The sequence below is a fragment of the Talpa europaea genome (genome assembly GCF_964194135.1).
Source record: "Talpa europaea genome assembly, chromosome: 5".
Taxonomy (NCBI): Eukaryota; Metazoa; Chordata; class Mammalia; order Eulipotyphla; family Talpidae; genus Talpa; species Talpa europaea.
In genome coordinates this window covers 124,332,479-124,353,465 of record NC_140071.1, presented here as the reverse complement: position 1 = coordinate 124,353,465, position 20,987 = coordinate 124,332,479, and the positions used below count along the sequence as shown (strand labels likewise).

Genomic DNA, 20,987 nt, shown 5'->3' with positions numbered 1-20,987 from the left:
TAAAGTTGAAGTTATCCATAAGATAACTTCTAATCACATGTAGCAACCCTACCAACATTTCTAAAGAAACTAATGAAAACTGCTTCCCTGATCTTAATGTAAATTATAATTAGATAATAGTGCCTGTCTTGGGAAAATCAACTCAGTGGGGTGATCTTTAGGTGAAGGAAAAAATACAGGGCTTTTTCATTATTTGGCACAGAGAAGAGACTACTGCTTTATTTTATAAAATTAGACTGTGAATTGGTAGCTCCCAAATGTGTAGAATTACCAGACATTATATACTTTCAGTGAATTTTGACATTGCAAGGAAAGATTTTACCACCTTATTTCAAATAAAAAATGAGCAAAGGAAAATAACAGTGATTTTTTTCGTACCAAGAGTATGGTAAGGAGGTCTAAAAAAATTGCTTGTACATACACAGTGACAGTGCAAAAGTCCTGTGCACACTATCTCCTCACTATAGCCCCTTCTCAGCAGCCCCTTCAAAGAACTGAAGTGTAGTGGATGTTTTTTGTGGCTGGTTCACTAACACCATAAACGAGAGTGGACAGTGTCATCATTCATGTTTGCTGGAAGAACATTACTTTTGGAAATAGTCATTAGACTATTTTGTTAAAAGCAGTTTTCTGCTTAATACTGAACGAGGATGACTCTGTACTGATCTCCCTTTAGGGCATTTGTTCATTACCTCTTTATAAAACCAAAGTGTTGATTGATAGGCAGCCACTAAAATAACTCCTCCCTACGGAGGAAGCTATGTAAACCTAATAACATAATATGGTAACTTAACATATACAAGGCTTCACAAAGTGCAAAATGTGTTACATACAGCTTCATAGGCTTCATTTAAACATGGCATTTTATACAATATAGTACAGTTTAAGATTCCTATTCATAAATTACATCACTTAAACAACTACTTTAAAAGTTTGGCCACTCAAAGTAACCCAATGCCTCTTTTACACAAATATAGAGGAACTGTACAAGGCCTTCTCAGATCAAAATAAAGTTAATCTGTAAATCAAGCTAGAGACAAATCTCCCAAACAATGAGTTACATTAGTTTTGTCTTGCAAAAAAAAAAAAAAAAACAAAAACCGCTGTACATAATAAAATAATTTTTTAGACAGCTCATTTATTTCTGCAAAAGCTGTTCATCCTGTAACTCTTTTGGAAAGGTTCTTGACCGCTGAAGAACGGCACTAAGTTCTTCAATGACCTTGGATGGTAACTTGTTATCAGAGTCCAAAGTAGCTTTACAACTCCTATCCTCAGTCTTCCTCAATGTCTTTAGGCCCCTCTGGACCTTTTGTTGCCCATGGAGGACCTCGGTCTCTGTGTCCTCCAGACAATTTAAACTCCGGTGTTTCCTGGTCCGGTTTCTTAGTCTGTCATCCTTCTGCTCCAGGCAGTGGGCCACCATGGAGGCTCTCTCCTTCAAACTCTGGTCCCCATACTCTTGATCGTGCTTTTCACTCAACCGCAGCCTTTCGAGTTCTGCTCTTGCACTCTAAAAATAAAATAAATTTTCTCACAGGAAAGCAAGATTTGGCACAACTTAAGTTTAAAAAATACATTCCAAATAAATTATTGCTTCCTGTAACAGTTATGTCTGTGACTTAAGTTCTAACTTTACGTTGACACAAGTGGCTTGTCTGAATTTATACACTGACCTTAGAGCTACAAAATCAACTGAAATGTAAACCATGGAAATTTTGACATGCAGTGAACATACTGCTTTAAAGAGGCTTTTCAGGTTATTAATGTAACTTGTCTCTTCCACTTCGACTTGGATGTACCACAGCGCCAGGGACAAAGGTGGTCTTGGGGGACATGTGAGTTGGGAAATTCTCAGCTACATTCCCTTTGTCTCATAATATATGTTAAGATATTATGCTGAGAGGTATTATGGCAGAGAGATCTGAAATTCATTTTCTACTCTTAAAATACTTGACTAGTGAAATCTTTCCTTCTATCAGAATTCCAGACATATATAATTATATATTGAAAGCCACTATGTCAGAGGGCTAGAATTCCCATTCAGTGAACTTTAATGGTCTACCAGAAATAACTGTAGAGCAACCCCTGCAAAGGTACACAGGTACTTTCTTAACTAGTATTCAGGATGTCTTGTGACCCGGCAATTGTAGAGAAGAAGACTGAACAGAGAATACAATATATTGGCGGAAAAAAAACAAACAAACCAGAAAATTCATTCAGTACACCAGATCAGGATATAGGTAGGGATGGAAGGGGAAAAGTTACTCTTTTCACACAAGAGTTGAAAATGCCCTCTTAGCAAAAGTTACAAAGCAGAAATCTCAGATTTTTAAAAATATGTCACAAATGTTTGAAAGGGAGAGAGCGAAAACTCTAAGTGGTAAAGTAATATATTAACTACAGGTGTCTGATATTCAAAAGACATGGCATCACCTTTTTCTATTAAAAAGCACTTCCACTTTCTACTATCCAGGAAAAGTTATTCATCCTTGTGATTGTCTGACACCTGCTCAGTCAAACTCAGTGCAGGGGTTTGCTTTTTTTTTTCTGATTTGTCTCTGAAGTGTGAACTGGGTACACACATTTTAGAATAGAGGAAATTATCAACAAATATTTTTAAATAGTGCTTTAAAGCTAAATGTGTAATTAGTGTCAGCAGATTCAGACATGCAATTATAGCAAATTCAAGCTGAACATTTTCATAAACTTGTATAATTTTGCAATTTAGAATTTTCAGGTAATCTGAGAGGAATAACCATAATCTTAATATTTGTACTCAAACCAAAGGGAAGAACTACTTAGAATGTCATGTCAAAATCAGACAGTCATGATGGTTTCAGTTAACTGTGACCTGAACAAAATTTTCCACTTTTACCATCTTTATGTGAATTTTATCAAAATAAAAACAATGAAAGCTGAAACAAAAAATCAAGTGAAAGGTGAGTGAAGTGTGGCTCTGATTGGGAATTTATTAATCTTATGAAAATCCATTTGGTGTCTATTACATGGGAAAATTTAAAGATCAATATAGTTTTATATATCATAGTAAACATTCTCATTCTTTCAACTATCAAAACAGCCTTTTAGAGTGCAATGTAGAATTTAGGGATCAGCTCTTAATACATGAAAAGTTGAAAATAATTTTAGGCTAAGTGACACAACCTTATGGGGACAGGTGGTAGAAATGAATTTTTAATCAAGAGAATGAGACATGGAGTCCTTTGCAGGGACAACACGGTGTACATGAGTGTTTTGCATGCCATGGAGTGTCAGCCGAGGCCATGCACCTGGTTAAGGACAGAGTGTGTGTACTGTCCTGAAAAGACATGCCAATTCCATGTACTTGTTCATTAGTCTAAAGGCTTATTTTTTTTAGTTTACCCATGTGTTGGGTTTCTCTAAATACCATATGACCGAAATTATATGGTGTCTTATCTTTTTTTCCTCCTGACTTCAGTAAGCATAACACCCTCTAGGGCTTTCCATATTGTTTTCATCATCTACCAATGGGCACTTCGGTTTTTTTGCAGCTCATGACAGTTGTGATCCTGCTGCAATAAACACTGGGTTGCATCTATCTCTGTAAAATAGCGTTTTCCTATTCTTCAGTTAAATACCCAGAACTGGATCATTCGGAATTTCTACTTTCAATTTTTTGAGGAAGCTCCATACTGATTTCCATAAACACTGCACTAATTTATATGCCCACCAACAGTGTACAAGGTTCTTTCTCACCACATTCTCTCTTAAAGTTTCTTGTGTTTTGGATAACAGCCATTTTAATAGCTGTAAGGTGAAATCTCATTAGGAAAATGCAATCAAAACAGTAAGAGGTGAAGAGTTTTTTATGTGCCCATAGTCCAATCATATGTCGTCTATAAGAGTTCTTTTTATATTCCAGATACAAGTCCCTTCTTGCATCTGATTTGCAAAAAAAAATTCCATTACGTACATTGTGAATTTTTAAATTTTATGCTCTACAACATATATTGCACCATTATTTACAATAGCCTGGAATTGGAAACGTGTGTGTGCTGTGTGGCTACACCACACTATCTCTTCATTTTCTTACAACATTGTGTAAGACTAAAAGGAACAGATTCAAACCTATACAGATGTATGTTATCACGGCAAACCTCCCCCAAAGTACCAATATCCTCCATTTTGATAATGGTTTATATTGCTTTAGGAAATATAACCATTTTAGTTACTATTGCATGGAAAATCTTTCCATCTCTTTGTGCCTTGTTTCTTTCAATGCTCATAATGGAATTTTCCTGATGTCTTGCTACTAGTTTATTTGCATGTAGAAGTGCCACAGCTGTGTTTGTATGTTAAGTTTACAGCCTACCACTTAACATAAGCTATTAGAAATAATACAGTAATCTGCAAATAATGAATTTTATATTCGTTTGGATACATTTTATACCCTTGTCTTGTTTAACTGCTCGGCCTAAGCCTTCCAGTACTATATTGAATACTACAGGACAAGTTTTCACCACTGAGTAGGATTTGGGCAGTGTCTTTTGTAGGCTTATTTTGCAGAGTTTTTATGAAAGGATGGTGAATTTTGTCAAATGTCTTTTCTAGGTTTGTGACATCTTCCCTTTTGTTGATGTAGCACATTTATGGACTTTCATATGTGGATCATACTGGCATGTCTGGAATAAATCCCTCTTGATCATGGTTTGTTTCTTTTTATGTGTTATTGAGGATTTCTACATTTATGTCCACCAGAATAGTGGTTTTTATAGTTTTGTTTGTGATATCCTTATCTAGTTTCAGAATTAGGGTAATAATTTTGGCTCATGGAATGTGCCTGGAAATTTTCCCTCCTTTCCATTTTTTATTGTGATATATTACCTCACCACATTCATAACCTAAGCACACATAATCCTCAATATAGTCCACTGGGTCCCCAACTCCTTTCAATTCTACAGTAAGATTTCTAGAGTTTGTTTTTATTTAGTTTTGTCTGTTCCTTTGTATTACTTGTTTTTCTTCTTCTGATTTATTTGGCTTAGCATAATCTCTTTCAGTTCTATCCAGGGTGTCACACATGACAAGATTAAATGTTTTTCTACAGCTGAGTACTGTTCTGTGTAAATATATATATACCATACCTTCTTTACCCACTCATCTATTTTTGGCATTTTCGATTACTTAGCTACTGTAAATAGTGCTGAAATAAAGAAATGCAGGTGTCACTTCAAATTAGTATTTTCTGCATTCATCAGGTAGATACCTAGGTGTGGAATTGCTAGATTTATTTTTAGTAGTTTGAGAAACCTCGACATTGTTTTCTGTATGTGCTAAATCAGTTCACATTCCCACTAACAGTGTGTGAGGTTTCCTTTTTCTCCACATACTTACCAACACTTATCTGGTCTTTCTGATATGGGTCATTCTCACAGGTGTGAGGTGGTATTTTGTGATTTTTATTTGCATATCCCTAATAGTGATCAGCAACATTTCATGTGCTTTTTTTTTTGTCATCTCTACATCTTCAGAGAAAAATAAAATCTACCTACTTCATTCTCATTTCATTGTTTTCTACAAGTTGGATGTTAGCTATTTGTTGGTATAGATGACACAAAGAAATGGAAAAATATTTCCTGCTCTTGCATGGTAAGAATTAACATTGTTAATATGGTTATACCCAAGCAATATACAGATTCAATTCAATGCCTATCAAAATTTTAATGACATTCTTCAGAGAGAAAGAACATTACTGACATTGATATGGAAACATAAGACACTTATTAGCAAAATAAATCTGACAAAAATGTAGGTATCATACTCCCAGACTTCAAACTAGACTACAATGGTGTTGGGAAAGTTGGATAGCCACAAGCAAAAGAATGAAACTCAAGTACTAACAAAAAGATTTGGTCTTTAGACCTAAGTATAAAATAAATAGAAGAAAACATAGGCTAAAATACTCCTAGAAGTTGATTTCATTGATGGAGTTGAGGACTTGGACTGACAGAAAAGGAAATCTAAAACTGTCTAATCCCAATCTTAGCCATGAAGAAGATATAAAACCACCTTTTACATCCTCTTCCTTTGTTTCAGGGACCCGATTAAGGCATGGAAATGTGCATCAGTCCCAACATGTCTAAGAGTGTTAACAGCCTGTGTCCTTTCCTGAAAAGGCTGAACTTCAAGTTAAGATTAATACTGCTTATGTGCTCTCCTGCCCCTCAAGGTAAGTAGGAAAACGAATAGCCGCTTTCATGAAGATGCCAAATCTACTTTACTGATACCCTGGGATTATCTTGCAATTACTTAAATAAGACATGCCATTGGTTCCCAAACCTCTCCATTTCAGTTGCATTAATAGAAAATACAGTTACCACGGCTCCAGACATTCTGCCATGGGCTCATTCTAAGGTTGTTAGAAATGAACTTGTAAGACTCATTTGACACTGTAATTTTACCACCAGAACTTATGTGTACACATGCATATTCAATAGCAAGGTCAGTGATATTATGAACAGCTCTATGCCTCTAGTAGAAGTTTTAATGTTTTCTTGGTAGATGTGATTTTTACTGTAATTATTATTGTGCTACTGAAGCCATTGAAGTGGTAATGCACTTAATCACATTAAGGCATAAGAAACACATGCTATCGTTAAAACAAAACCTTAACCTACCTCGATATTTCTTCGGGCTTGAGTTGCATTTTTCTCATGCTGGATGGGAATTAGAGGCAAACCTCCGATTTTGGGGTTTTTGGTTATAGAACGTTTTCGTTCCTTTCCAGCTGGTGGACAGACATCATTTTCATGCTGTGGAAACACAATTTCTTGCTATTGGTGTGATTTTATTCTGGGGTACTCACAAGTATGGCACTTGGCTCCTTTTCCTCATCTACAAATCAATGATCTGCTTTCCCTGGGAATGCCATTTGTAATTATGCTGTTGACTGGCATTGCTGGAGGATGTAAAACTCAAGTGAACTGAGCTTCAAGGTCTCAGTTCAATTTCTAAATACTAACCAGACCCAAAGGGGGGAAATATTTGAGGAGTCCAACAAATCTCCTTGTGAGAGACAAATAACACACCACACTTGTCGGCCCTGTAATCAAAATAACTATACATTCATTTTCTCTCTCTCTGTCAAAGATGACTTTAGTGTGAAAATAATTTAATCTCTATGCTAAGACTCAACCTAAGGCACAACTATCAGAAAGATTAGCCTTATTTTATGCTCTACTTAAAGATGTTACTTTTTCATTTAATTAAATTCCGAAGAGACATTACCTTACACACAGACATTTATACTGAAAATCATTGTACACCAGAGTGGTACATTTGTTCTCAAATCGACTGCAGATTCTGGCACACTGAGCAATTACAGATGTATGACTAGAAAGAATTTTGTAATGGGGAGAAATATCCCTTTGTGAAAATGCAAGCTCTTCACTAAGATAAATACTTGAAATATGCATATAAAAGAAAAATCCTGAAAGGACTTTTTCTGGTCTTCAGTGCAGATTAACTTTTCATAAGTTGGGAAAAGTAAACTGTTATTTCAAAATCAATCTATGAAATAAATGCAATACAAAATACCCATTGTAAAAAGGACAAGCTTACAGATGTGATGTAATGAACATCATATAGTAAACTACACAGCTAAATGACTACCCTTTTTCTTTTTAAAAGGAGATAACACTGGGTCACAAAGCTGTATGGACTCAGAGGCATAGGATCACCTCTTCACATGCATGACACCAGACCACACTCACCATGGAGGAATCTTAGTTCACTATAGTCCTTTGTGCTCCTTTCTACTTTGTCCTCCCCTCTCTATAATGTGTATCCATCATAGAATAATGGCTAATTGATATTGAAGGGTATATGGCCAGGCTTCATGCTAATAATAGATATGTACGGGCCTCCCCGGTGGCGCAGCGGTTGAGCGCTGGATTGCGAAGCTGCCCGCAGCCTCTGCAGCGCTGGTTCGATCCCCGGCTGCTCCCCGGCCACTGGAGGAGGGTCCCACATGGTGCGCAGACCTCTCCTGCCGCCCGCTGCTCCCCTCAGCAGTGTACTTCGGTCCTTCTGCCTGCTCTGCTCCTCGCTCTGGCTCTGGTGAATTCTCTCACCCTCCCACGCTTCTGACTGTACCGAGTGCATGTATAAACAAAACAAATAGGGCCTCCCTGGTGGCGCAGCAGTTGAGCGCTGGGTTGTGAAGCTGCCTGCGGCCTCTGCAGCGCCGGTTCGATCCCCGGCTGCTCCCCGGCCACCAGAGGAGGGTCCCGCATGGCACGCAGACCTCTCCTGCCGCCCGCTGCTCCCCTCAGCAGTGTACTTCGTCAGTCTGCCTGTTCTGTTCCCTGCTCTGGCTCTGGTGAATTCTCTCACCCTCCCGCACTTCTGACTGTACCCAGTGCTTGTATAAACAAAACAAACAAACAAATAAATAATTAAAACATGCCTCTATTTAAAAAAACAAAACAAAACAAAACAAATAAATAAATTAAAAAAAATGCCTCTATTAAAAAAAAAATTAAAAAAAAAATAGACATGTACTATCACAATCCTACAGGATTGGACCTAATATTACTTACTGAGTATATATACTTTAGATCTACCCTTAAGTTTCAAAGAAGTATTTACTTTGTTTCAGCAAAGATAGAATGGTAAATTCAATATTTCAGAGAAAAAGTTATATATTGTTCTGTATGGTTTACAAACTCAGTAACTGGGATGTCCCCAACATGTTTATCTGGGAGAAAACTGGTTAGGAAGGAATTTATACTGTACACTGGTGAATACAAGTATATGTGTTGATATGTATCTGAAAACTACTCTTGGGCTCCTCAAAATATTTCTTTCTGTGATGTAATATGCATACTGCAATGAACAATGGGTCTTCTCAAGTGCTAACCTTGACCTCCTATCTTTCCAGTTAATGTAAATAACTTCAGGACCTATACTCATCTTCCCTCTATCATACTTAACAGGCAAAGCCCCAAACTGAACTATATCTAATCTTATTTACTCAGTTGGTGCGAGCCAATTGATGGAGGAAAAACAACAAAAATAGAAAAGCACACTATAGGTTGATCTCATTAAGCTTAAATTTCAAGTAAGCACTCAAAATTACCTTGAAGTTCTACTATAAGGCAGAACTGGCTTTCTTACTCCCCAAAGTCTATTTCTCTTCTAATATTGTAAGCCTCCCTGGCTTACAAAATACAACAATCAATAGCCAAATGATAGCCTTCTCTTGATTATAAATAACTTATTTCCACCATGTTTAAAATTGTTCTAGTATGCCAGAATATGTAGTCAACAATTTGAGAATAAATGTGCATTTTCTCACATTATTTCATTTCTGCTCAGGTCCTCTACTGGTTTGATCATCTCTCTCCTCTTTTTTTCCTGCCAATTACTAGATTGTCAGCATATATGCTAAGTATAAACTTTCCTATGTGAAAGACAAATCAAAATCCCATAATTTGCAATTCTTTCCTGCTTGAACTTTAAAAATTAGACTGTCCTAGAGCTTATTTGTCTTCCTTATTCCCATAAGTCACCCAAACCCATGGCATTCAATACAATCTAAATATTGACTTCTTTCAAATTTACATTTCAGCTCTACAGAATACGTATGTCCAATGGGCATCTCAAATTTCATGTTGTCATCAGAATTCTTAATTTTCTTGAACATCTCTGATACTTTTTCATTTACGTTCATCAGTCACTCAAGGCTCCAAAACTGGATTCTCCCTTGATTTCTATTCCTTCTCAAATTGCTATAGCTAATCAAATTACAAACCTCACAGGTTCTAGCTTCAAATATGCTTGAATGTGCATATGCCTTGCCACTCTGCTCTGAGCTGCTAGCACTTCCACATAGTCAATCTTGCTGCATCCCGACCTTGTACAGTGCAGCCTCAAACAAGTAAGGAGTTATTTTTTCAATCACATTATATCCTGCCTCACACAGTCCTTCACGGATACACATGGAAATAAGCCAAGCAGGACCCTATCCTGGAATGCTGCTCAGTCCCATATTTCAGAGGGCCCAGCACTCCTCTCAGCTACTTAGAAAGGTTATCCCTGAGAACCCTTTCTCATCATTTAGTGTTTTTAAGAGGAAAGGAGAAACATGAGGCAGATATGCATACAGATCTTATGAGAGTCATGAAGAAAAACCTAATTGCACTTTTTTTTAAGTTAATGATATGTTAAACATGGGCTCTCATAGTCTGAAAGTCAAATTGTTCTCAAGGTCATGGAAAGTTTTCTGAGAATATGAAATATAAGCTGGAATCTGGAGACAGGGATGGATAGTAGAAAAGCTCCAGGAAGAACTCATCTAAGGGGCCCTTAGTGTTGACTAGTGTGTGTGTATTATATTCTATATATTAATGTTTGTTACTTTCCTGTAAGTTGTCTTATTGTGATGAGGCATTAAATTGAAAAGGACATTTATATTTACTTTAATACTAAAGTGGTAACTGAACTGAGTTTCAGGGACCTGGGCCACTAAGTGTAGGTGAGGCAGAGAGAAAAAAGTGGGTTGAGAGCAATCTCCCTGGTTTCTGGCTATTTATACTTGATTTCCAAGAAGAGTTCACTGCCTTGATCATAAAAAAACAAAAATATCAATTTGCTTGTGGTACAAATGCTATAGCAGTTCTCAAAAGTTATTTTTCAGATTTACTATAATACTTTAAATCTTTTTTTTAGGGTAGAACATCAACATTTTCAAGGAGAAACAAAAAAGAGAAGTCTAAAAAGTTAGCAGCCACTCTTGTTCTACAAATATATTCCCAGGTATAGAGTTAGGCTGAGAAGAGCATTGTTTATTAACCACTGGAGAAATAAATAAATTAAATGAATAGAGAAAATGGTTTTCAAAACAAGTAAGGACCAGATTTGGGGTGAATTAACTTCTCACTTGCAAGAGAAGTGAGGAAGTGCATTCTTGGTAATAAAGAGTGGCAACTTAATCGTTACCAGTGAATTTCAGTGCTCTTGTGGGAAGCATAATGGGAATTCCATCAGACAAGGTTCGGAAAAATCCTATTAATGGGACTATTTAACCCTTCTCAGAAAGAGTGAGTCTTCCTCCCAGGAGAGTAAATGGGGCATGTTTGGTCTCTGACACCCCTGGGTTTAAACCACCAAGTAAATGTGCACCTCAAAGCAGTTGGAACCTTGGTTATTAACCTTTACTCCCTTATATGTCAGCCATATCATGTACAGTTTGTTGCAAGAAATACATGCATGGACTATTCTGAAGTATCTGGCCCGCAATGGGCATTAAAGCAAGGTAGGTGTCTGTCGTTGTTGCTGGAAAAGCAGTGGTGGGGACGAACAGGAAGAATGAACAAAAGGGAAGGTAGCACACTTTTCTAAATGATCAGTGTGTGGCTCTGGTGGGATGACAGTCCCTCTTTCTTTCTTAAAGTAATACACCTCTCCTAAGTTAAGGAGCTGCTGGGCAGAACAAACAGATACATCTGAATTTTCTTATTTTAAAATAATGTGAGAGAATGAAAATGTACATATAAAATCTCTTACTAAAATTAGAGTGATGATGAGTTTCAGAAAGTAGAAACATCTCTCCTACCTGGGCAATGAAGACACAGGCCATCCAGTCCATCTGAGTTTGTAAACTATCGCAACACAGGTGCCTGCAAAGCAAGGTTTATAAACTATATAATTCAAAAAAACAATGGAGTGTTCTCGAGCACATTTTATGATCAAGTGATCAGAAACCTTTTTAGGCTACCTCTGATCACATAATGTAATAAAAATGGAAGTTTCCCACTACCAATTGTCTTCGGCTTCTGTTAAGTGTACACTATCAAAATAGTCTAAGTATGTGAGTTTAAATAAAATACAGGTAAAGCCTTCGAAAAGATCAGCAATATTTTTGTAAAAGCAATGTCATTTGCTTTTTCAGAGAGAAAAGATCAACATCTTTTTCCCAGAAACTGAGCCTAAGGAGACAAATAAGTCCACATTTTTTAAAATGGGTTAGACAGTCTGCATCGTTATAACTGCAAACATTACTACCCACAAGATTCATGAAAAATGACCTAAACAGAAAAATCCCTGAATGTCTAATAACATTGATTCAGTAACCTTTCTTTGAAAACCTAAAGAAAAGAGATATCTTGCCCTCAAGGCTCACGTAGTCTATTAGGGGAGTCACATAAAAAAAAAAAAAAAAAAAACAATACACTGGCAGGAGAGGCAGAGGCTGTTTAACTGATGTTAGACTAGTATAGTGGACATTGAAGTGTAATTACTTTGTTTCTATATTACTGTGAATAAATTATTTGGAAAAATGTTAATTTCTGAAGTCTTGTTTCCTTCATTATTCTCATAGACATTATCCTTTTCCAAGATGCCATTTTAAATATGCACTCGTGTACAAAAATACTACTTATACATAGAAGAAATAATGATTAGAGAAGGGAGCTTACTGATTAGGTTTTTGGGGACATGTGAGTTTGAGGGAAGAGTAAGACTTGCATTAACCAGATCAGAAGAGGATGTCAGGGAGTAGTATGTAGCATGAAAGAAAGTAGTAAAGGGACTAATATATAAAATATGTAGATCTGACGCAATATGGGATATATGGTGAATTGAAGACAGCTTATTTTATCATAAAGTAAAAGGATAGTCACAGGAGATGGAGCCTCATTCTAAGGGTTAGAGCACACCATGCCAACTACCTGTACTGTTTGTGACAGAGTTTTAAAGTACAAGAGAAACATAAATCATTTTAGAAAACCACCTTGGTGGCTAAGTGACGTATATACCAGTAAACAAAAGCCAATTCAGAAAGAACACTCAGAACTTGAGGGAATAATCTGAACAAATGAATGAAGGCAGAACTCAAAGGTAGAAGAGTAATAGTGAATCAGAGAAAGAATTAAGAGGCAGGTCTGGCTTAGAAGTGAGTGATGGGTAAGAGGACAGCCACACACTAGGGAGAAGGGTGAGATGCTGGTGATAACAATGAAAATCAGTGCATCTATGGAAAGAACAGGTTTGAGGCCCCCCAATTTTTTTTAACTGAGCTTTAACTAGTTCTCCTTCATTTAAACCTGAATTTTTCCTGTTTATCCTGTAAGAATTGGGATTCTGCACTCACTCAATACTTAAGAAAACAAATGGAGTTTCTCTTGAGGCATTGGCAAATAGGATACATGGGATTGAAATGGACCTAAACCCAAAGCAAATCAATTTTTCTCTCTATAGACTCCCAGTTTTTACAAAAGAATTTACCTTCACTTAGGTGATACATTTCCTGTCTGTACATATATCTATCAAATGACACTGTGTTTGGTAAACTGAAGTATCTTATCAAACTGATAGCCGTTCACTTACCAGTGATGTTTTTCAAAGTATGCTGTCAATCCCCAACTGCATCACATGGAAAAAAAAACACATACATATTAACATTTACAAGATTAAAAACAAAACTAAATGTCAAGGAGGTGGTATTGAATGGTATAAATGTAAAACAGAACATCCACAGCAATAATTCATTGAGTATGAGTTAGCAAGAGATAAATATTAAGGGATTTCACTACACATTTACATGTACTAATGGGAGACAAAAGGAAAGGAGATTTTTATGTTATATGAAAAAGGGAAAATCTCTCAAAACATGATTGAGAAATGACAGATATCAATGAATATATCCAAAATAATAAAAATAAGGTATACATATACACTGACCTAATGATATTATAGTAAATTAAAAAAATATGCAATTGCAGGAAGCTATTTGTACTATGCTTAGAAATTAAGTATAAAGGCAAAATTGAAATTTTCAGTAACAGAATCGCAATGTATATACAGTTCATGAAAATGGTGTTTCCTAGTACTAAGAAACGTATTAGTATAAACATTTCTCTAATCAAAGAACTTTAGGATAAGAAAGTAGTATAAATCAGATGTTGAGATAATTGCAAGTGTCCAAGAGGCGTGCATCAGGTAGAAGGGACCCACTTCCTGTCTATGTATTTTCTTCTTAACAAATTTAACAAGACAGAAAGGGCAAATTACAGAGGCAGGCTGGACCAAAATGTTCTAAGTCAATTATCAGGAGGCTGGAAAGGAGAATTTTCTTACTGGAAAATTCCTATGTGCCCAGCCTGTGACTGATGAAGAAATGGGATGTGGAGAAACCATGTGCTTCCCAGCAGACAGTGTCACCTGGGATTTCTTGCTTTGCATCAGGAAGAAACGTTCACCCAGGTGCCTGACCTGAGTCTCAGAGGAAACATTGTTCCCTTTCTTCTCTATCCATGAAAGTTCCCAAGATCAGTCACAGGTCCCCTGTGGCATGTTGTGGTAACTTAAACATCTGTCTGAAGCTTAATTTATTAAAAGTTAGACTAATGCCTCTGCTCTCCAAGTCCATAAACACACATATTTTCCCCATGACTTTTTCCATAACTCTTCCCTTCAAACTTTACCTTGTTGGAGGCTTCATTTTCTTCTTTACCCCAAGAAAAAACTTCATTGAACTGAGAGAAAACATTTTGTCATGTTTACTGCTCTGTAAAGGAAATAAAATAATTTATAATTAAACAGATTTTGTAAATATATTTTCCTAAAGTGCTAATAACTGAGTTTAGGACCATTTAGTCCCTAGTATTTCATATATGTAGTATCAAGTGTTTAGTAAACCTACATTGTTTTGACTACACTATAAATTTAAATACATATTTTGCTTATATATTGTCTTGTGGAAAATTCATGATGCATTTTTGCTTGAAAATCAGAAAATATACGTTACGACTTTTCCGACAATCAAATGCATTTACAAACACACATATGCACAATTTTATTCAAAATGCAGATGTGTATTACAACTGATCACTTTCTTCACCCTTTAAAAAACAGAATTCAAAGCATGTTCAATGTGTTCTGTAACTACCACACCACCAGTGTTGGGGGGACAGCAACCTGTATTCAAATATATTCAAACTTCTGTACTGAGGCACATAACATTTCATTTCATTCAGTGTGGAAAAAAGGTTATAAACATTATGGACTGAATGTTTGTATCCTCCCTCCCTGATGTCATCTGTTGAAATTTACACCCTAATGTGAGAGTATTTGGAGGTGAGCCCTTTGTGAGATTAAGTAGGTCATAAGGTTGTAACTCTTATGAACAGAATTCATAGCCACATAAAAACTGATCAAAGTAGCTCCCCAAGTAAGGTTACAAGGAGAAATCTTCAGTCTACACCCAGAAGAGAACCCCCCAGAACCCCACCATGCTGTACCACACTCTCAGACTACCAGTCTCCAGAACAGTGAGAAACTTTTGTTTGTAAGTCACCCAGTCCAAATAGTCTAATATCTTCATGTTGGTTTAGAGCACTTTTTGCCCCCCACTGAATTATGAATTCCTGTATATTTTACATTTTAGAATTATGGAAAATAGCCTATTGAACTACCTCAAATATCCATATCTATGAAAATGTTTCTGAGAAATTATGAAAGACTATACAAATTATATTTGCACTTAATTAAATATTCTCTATAGATATCCTAATATTAATCCATTACATAGATCATCAAGAAAGTTGTTCTACAAAGGCAAAACTTGAATCATTTATACTCTAATTTTGCAGTACTGTTTACAAGAACCAAGTTATGGAAACAATCTAAGCACCCAAAAAAGAGGAATGGATTAAGGTGATGTAGTTGACATATGCAATGGAATGCTATTCAGCTATGAAAAGATGAACTCTTGCTTTTTGCAACAACATAGGTGTAACTGAATAATACTGAGTGAAATAACTCAGAAGAAGAAAGATATATACCAGATGGCTTTACTTATTTGTGGAATATTGAGAAAAACAAAGGGTCAGACAAAACTAAACCAGTAACAGACCCTAGCAATCTGACTGAGGTATTGAGACTACAAGTTGGGGAGGGGGACAAACATTTTAGGAAGGGGGAACAAAGCACTATGGTGGAGCTGGGGAGACTTGGCGGTGGGTGCAGAGTGGTAACATGCTTCTGAGGATGTGTGATCATCTGCCTCTGCATCACAATTTTGTAAGTCTAATGTTACCTCAATAAAAATAGTTTAAATCTTGATATCAAACCATATTTTATTATCTTTGGATAGATGGGATAAAATTTATAACAATCTGTCCTAATACTCTAAAATTTTTCAAGGAAATCTCATGTTTAAAATTAGTTATAAATGCTGTTTGGTTACCGAGATCAAGGAGTCTAGGATCGGAGACCTGGGTGCAAATCTGGATTGTTACCTGTAGACTCTGACCTTACATTTCTTCTCTCTGCTCTTATTTCTTATTTGTAAAATTGGATGGTAGAAATAATGTCTATCTCAGGGGTTCCTTATCAAAATAAGGTGGGAGATTTGTAGTTTACTGTAAAAGGCACACATGAAATGAGAAAAATGCCTAAAAAGTTAGAGGCTTAGGCCTCTAACTGGCATATAATAAACTCATGGGAAATTATAGCTATTATTGTTATAAATTTAGAACTCAGTGCCTCAGAGTAATAGTAATACATACTATGGTGAGGTTCCTAGGATATACATAAAAGCCCAATTAGCTAATATGTAGCTCAAATAACTTCTAACTTCTCTATAAAAGTTAAATTATTACCATGAAGTTTTTTATGAAGTCAGTTGAATTTGAAAAATGAAGGGTGGAAAATATGTTTACAAAATTAAAAATGCTCCCCATGAAGAAAAACAGAAAGGACACACAGAAGGAAAAATAAGCATGAAGATGTTCAAGGATGAATTCCTTAGTAACTAATGACTTCTGTGTTAGTGATAAGTAAGGCCTGCAGTTTACACAACTAATTCACTCCTAAATCTCTATTATTAATAAATTTGTTATTATGACATATAATTAGGGGAAAAAAAACTTATCTTGGTTATTTTTTTTTTCCTTTGTGGACAGATTTCTAAAAACAGTAAATGGCTAAGAACATGATTAAGTACAAGAATAAATTTCCACTGACAGGTACTTAGATTATTCTAAGGGAAGTGAGCCAGAAGGAGAAAGATAAATACCAATGGTTTCCCTTATGTGTGGAATCTAGAGAAACCAAAAAGAATCAGATAGAGACAAACTCTAAGACTGACCTTGAAAACAGACCACAGATCTGAGACACAGGAAGGAAGAAGGAGGGAGATAAGAGCACTGGAGGGGAAGGTGGGAGGAAGGGCAGGGAGCAGAGCATGATGGAGTGTGGAGGTCTGTGGGCACTTTGGTGGTGGGAAAACTATGGGGACCACACCTGAGGAAAGAAATCCTACACTGTAAAAAAAAAAAAAAAATATATATATAGATATATATATATATGTAAATTCTATCAACAGACAACTGGATCAAGAAGATATGGTATGGGGTGGGGGGCCTCCCTGGTGGCGCAAGTGAATTATCACCTCCCTGGTGGCGCAAGGTATGAGTTCGATTCCCGGCCAAGGAGCTACCCACATGGCACAGCAGACCTCTCCTGTCTCACCTGCTGCTCCCCTCAGCAGTGTATTTCAGCCAGTCTGCCTGTTCTGCTCCCCACTATGTCTCTGGTGAATCTTCTCACCCTCCCACGCATCTGGCCAGTACCCTGGTTCTTGTATAAAAATAAATAAATCTTTAAAAAAAAAAAGATATGATAGGTCCACACCATGGAGTATTATAAAGCCATAGAGGATGAAATGCAGCTATTTTCAACAAAATGGAGGGAATGTGATCAGATTATAGGCAACAGAGTCACAATGATTAAAAAAATACTGGACATTTATATATCAGTTTAATAATGTAAAACATTTTGAAAAATAATTGAATATTAATAAGCCTCCTGAGGGCTCTGAGGTTAAGGGGAGAGGGGAGAGAAAGGAATATTGGGATAGAAGGGGTGGTGATGGGGAAAAGAAAAAAAGAAAAAAGTATTTTGGCTAAATGATAGTTACATTTACTTAACATGTATTCATATATTTGCTAGCAATTTTCAATTTTGATTTGAACAATTTATCTAGTCTTAGTTATTTGTATTCGTTCTTCTTATGCCAAATATAAAATTGCTTTGTTTTTTTTTTTTTAAATTCTATCTAAATGGCTGCTTGCCTTAATTCTACTCATTATTTACTTTTATTAATTTCATGAAGTCAAATATATTGATTTTTTGGGGAATTTCTAAACTATTGCTTCAAGTTTAAATGATTGCCATATAGCTAATGATAACATGGTTGTATAGCTTGATGGGCTGCAATATTTATTTATTTGTTTGTTTGTTTATTTATACATACCTACATACATACAAGCTACTGGGTACAGTCAGAAGCATGGCAGGGTGAGAGAATTCCACAGAGCCAGAGTGGGGAACAGAATAGGTAGACTGACGAAATACACTGCAGAGGGGAGCAGTGGGCGTGGCAAGAGAGGTCTGTGCACCATGTGGGACCCTCGCCGGTGGTGGCCAGGGATCGAACCGGTGCTGCAGAGGCTGTGGGCAGCTTTGTAGCCCAGTGCTCAACTTCTGCATCACCAGGGGAGGCCCGATGGGCTGTAATTTTAAAAATTTTAATTCTTTTGTCAATCTGGAGGACATATTTATATATAGTATAGGTAAGAATTTAAATTGAAAAATTTGGTAACAATTATTCCAGAAGATATTTATTGAAGATATCTTTATTTACATATGTACTTTTGAAGCTGTATTTATCAAAAATAATTTCTGATATACAGTTAAGCCATTTACCTATGTTATACCCCTGCTATCTCTATTCATTTTTATGCCAGGATATCATTAAAGCAGTCTCAGATTTACTGTACGCCTTAATAGTTGAATAGGATCCACTTCACCACTGTATTACTTTTTATGTCCGCAGACTGCTTCAAATATTCTTATCTGTTTATCCTTTGAAGTGAATTATCATTTTTTTTTTGCCAAGTTCAAAAAATAATTCCCTTTGGAATTTTGAAAAACTGCATTAAATCTATAAATCAAGTATTAAGTAGACTGAATATGGATTTTCTTTCTACCAGTGAAGTTCTGTAGTTTTCTTCATATAAGCTTAACTTCTTTTTAAGGTTATTATTTTGTAGATTATGTGTTTTGACTTTTTTACTCCAATTAAGGACCAGTTTGGGGGTATTGATTTACTTGTTTTGTTAATGAATGTTAAGGAATAGTATTTGAACTAAGATGAAACAGCTTTATAAGGCAGTCAGCAGAGGAAATAGTCAAGGATAACTTAGCAATGTATACAGTAGCGAAGACTCCTAGCCACCTTTGTCAGAGGTAAATCAAGTCAAAAGTAAGATCAGTGTCTTTCCTAGCAGCATAGACTCTGTCCTTTAGATGCAGTCCCAACTGAGGCATAGGGTACTGTGAGGCAGCGCATCTGGCAATGTAGGTAAGATGGGAACTGTACTGGAGAATGAGAAGTCCTGTGCCTGACCTTGAGTCTGCACTTGCCCAGGACATTGGTAAGCCAGGATTTGCCTACATTTTGAAGTATTTTTGTTCTAGATGGAGAGTCTGAAGTAATACAACTAATTTCCAAGCCACTCCTGACATGCAAGGTCACTGCTTCATACTATATCCTGTCCAAAAAAAGACAAATGACATAATTTGAGAGGCGATCAGCAATGGTGGAAGAAGTATTTTAGGTAGCAATTTTCACATTGGCTATGCATAGAGAGAAACTATAAGGATCCCAATGAAAGTTCTATAGAAAGAAATCTTGTTTGGCAAGAAAACTTTACTGTTGGCTTATTACAACTCTATTTTGGTACATGGGTATATGTATTTTCTGGAGAATTTTGACAAAATTCAATATATTGAAGTGTTACAAAGTTTATATGTATTGCTTCAGGCACTATATTTCAAAATAAAGTTATTAACCGAGTCAATTAAATTAGTGTGCTTAAAAAATTATTCTGTGACTAAAAGGAACTTACGTATTAGTGCATTCAATTTTTAACAACCGCTCTCACCCATTTGCTTTTTTCACACCATTAACAGTATAATGGTAATATTCTTTGAAACTTATCACCTTTTATGTAAATCAGGTTTGAAAACATTTTAATTAACATTTTATGAGCAAGGAAAACTCTCAAAAAACAAAATATATCTTCCCCTGTGTATTACCCTAATTTGTTGTTAATGAGCATTCATAAATTATCTCTAATTAACACATAGTCTCTTTAAATATACTTCTCAATTTGTAATTTCTACTCCCTTCTCAGTAAATCATTTTCTAAATATATACAAGCACACATATATTCATGGCAACTGTCAAAACGAGAGCCAATTCTTAATTCAAATAATTTAGGGGATTTTAACTATTGATCATGTACTGTAAAATCATTTTTGAAAAGCTAGCACTGCCAATGACTCAACCAATAAAAATGAAAAAGGGACAGACCAGCAACATGAAAAATTAACAAGCAAAATAAAATCATGTATTGAAAATAGTTTGAGTTTAAAGAAAATGCACAGGTTCTCATCTGCTTGCCTTAATGTGTCATTATTAGTTGTGTTAATTTGTTTTGACAGATGTACAAATATAACTTTCAAACACAATAATTATGACTATAATTCCATAGCCTGAAATCACTGTGATAAAAAGGAACACTGTCTGACAAATATTGTATGACTGCCCTGATATGTAGAAACTAAAAAAGCCAAATTCTTAGAAGCAGAGGGGAGAAAGTGGTGGCAAGGGCTGAAGGGGTGAGGGTAGAGAAGTAGGGAGAATGTGCAAAGCTTCAGTTATGCAAGATGAAGACATTTTGGAGATGCATTGCACATCATGGTGACCACAGTTAACAATCCAGTTTTGTATACTTGAAATTTGCTCAGAGAACAGACAGTATATATCTTTCCACAAGGAGAAAAATAATTACGTGAGGTAATGCTTGTGTTAATTAGCTTGAACTTGGTAATCATTTCACAAAGTACACTTATGTCAAAACATTATGTTGCAC

The 20,987-nt window shown here is 36.0% G+C and overlaps 1 protein-coding gene across 2 annotated transcripts in view; it reads right to left on the bottom strand.

Annotated features, from left to right (window-relative positions):
- Positions 1 to 937: 937 nt before the first annotated feature.
- Positions 938 to 20,987, bottom strand: part of ARAP2 (ArfGAP with RhoGAP domain, ankyrin repeat and PH domain 2) — a gene marked incomplete at its 5' end in the record, with an annotated part of 152,210 nt that continues 132,160 nt past the window's right edge. For both annotated transcript variants that reach the window (XM_084233136.1, XM_084233135.1), the window contains 5 exons: positions 938 to 1,513; positions 6,660 to 6,794; positions 11,600 to 11,663; positions 13,372 to 13,407; positions 14,469 to 14,551. In XM_084233136.1, coding sequence (XP_084089262.1) covers positions 1,139 to 1,513; positions 6,660 to 6,794; positions 11,600 to 11,663; positions 13,372 to 13,407; positions 14,469 to 14,551 — 693 coding nt within the window. In that variant the 3' untranslated portion in view covers positions 938 to 1,138. The remainder of the gene's footprint in view (positions 1,514 to 6,659; positions 6,795 to 11,599; positions 11,664 to 13,371; positions 13,408 to 14,468; positions 14,552 to 20,987) is intronic.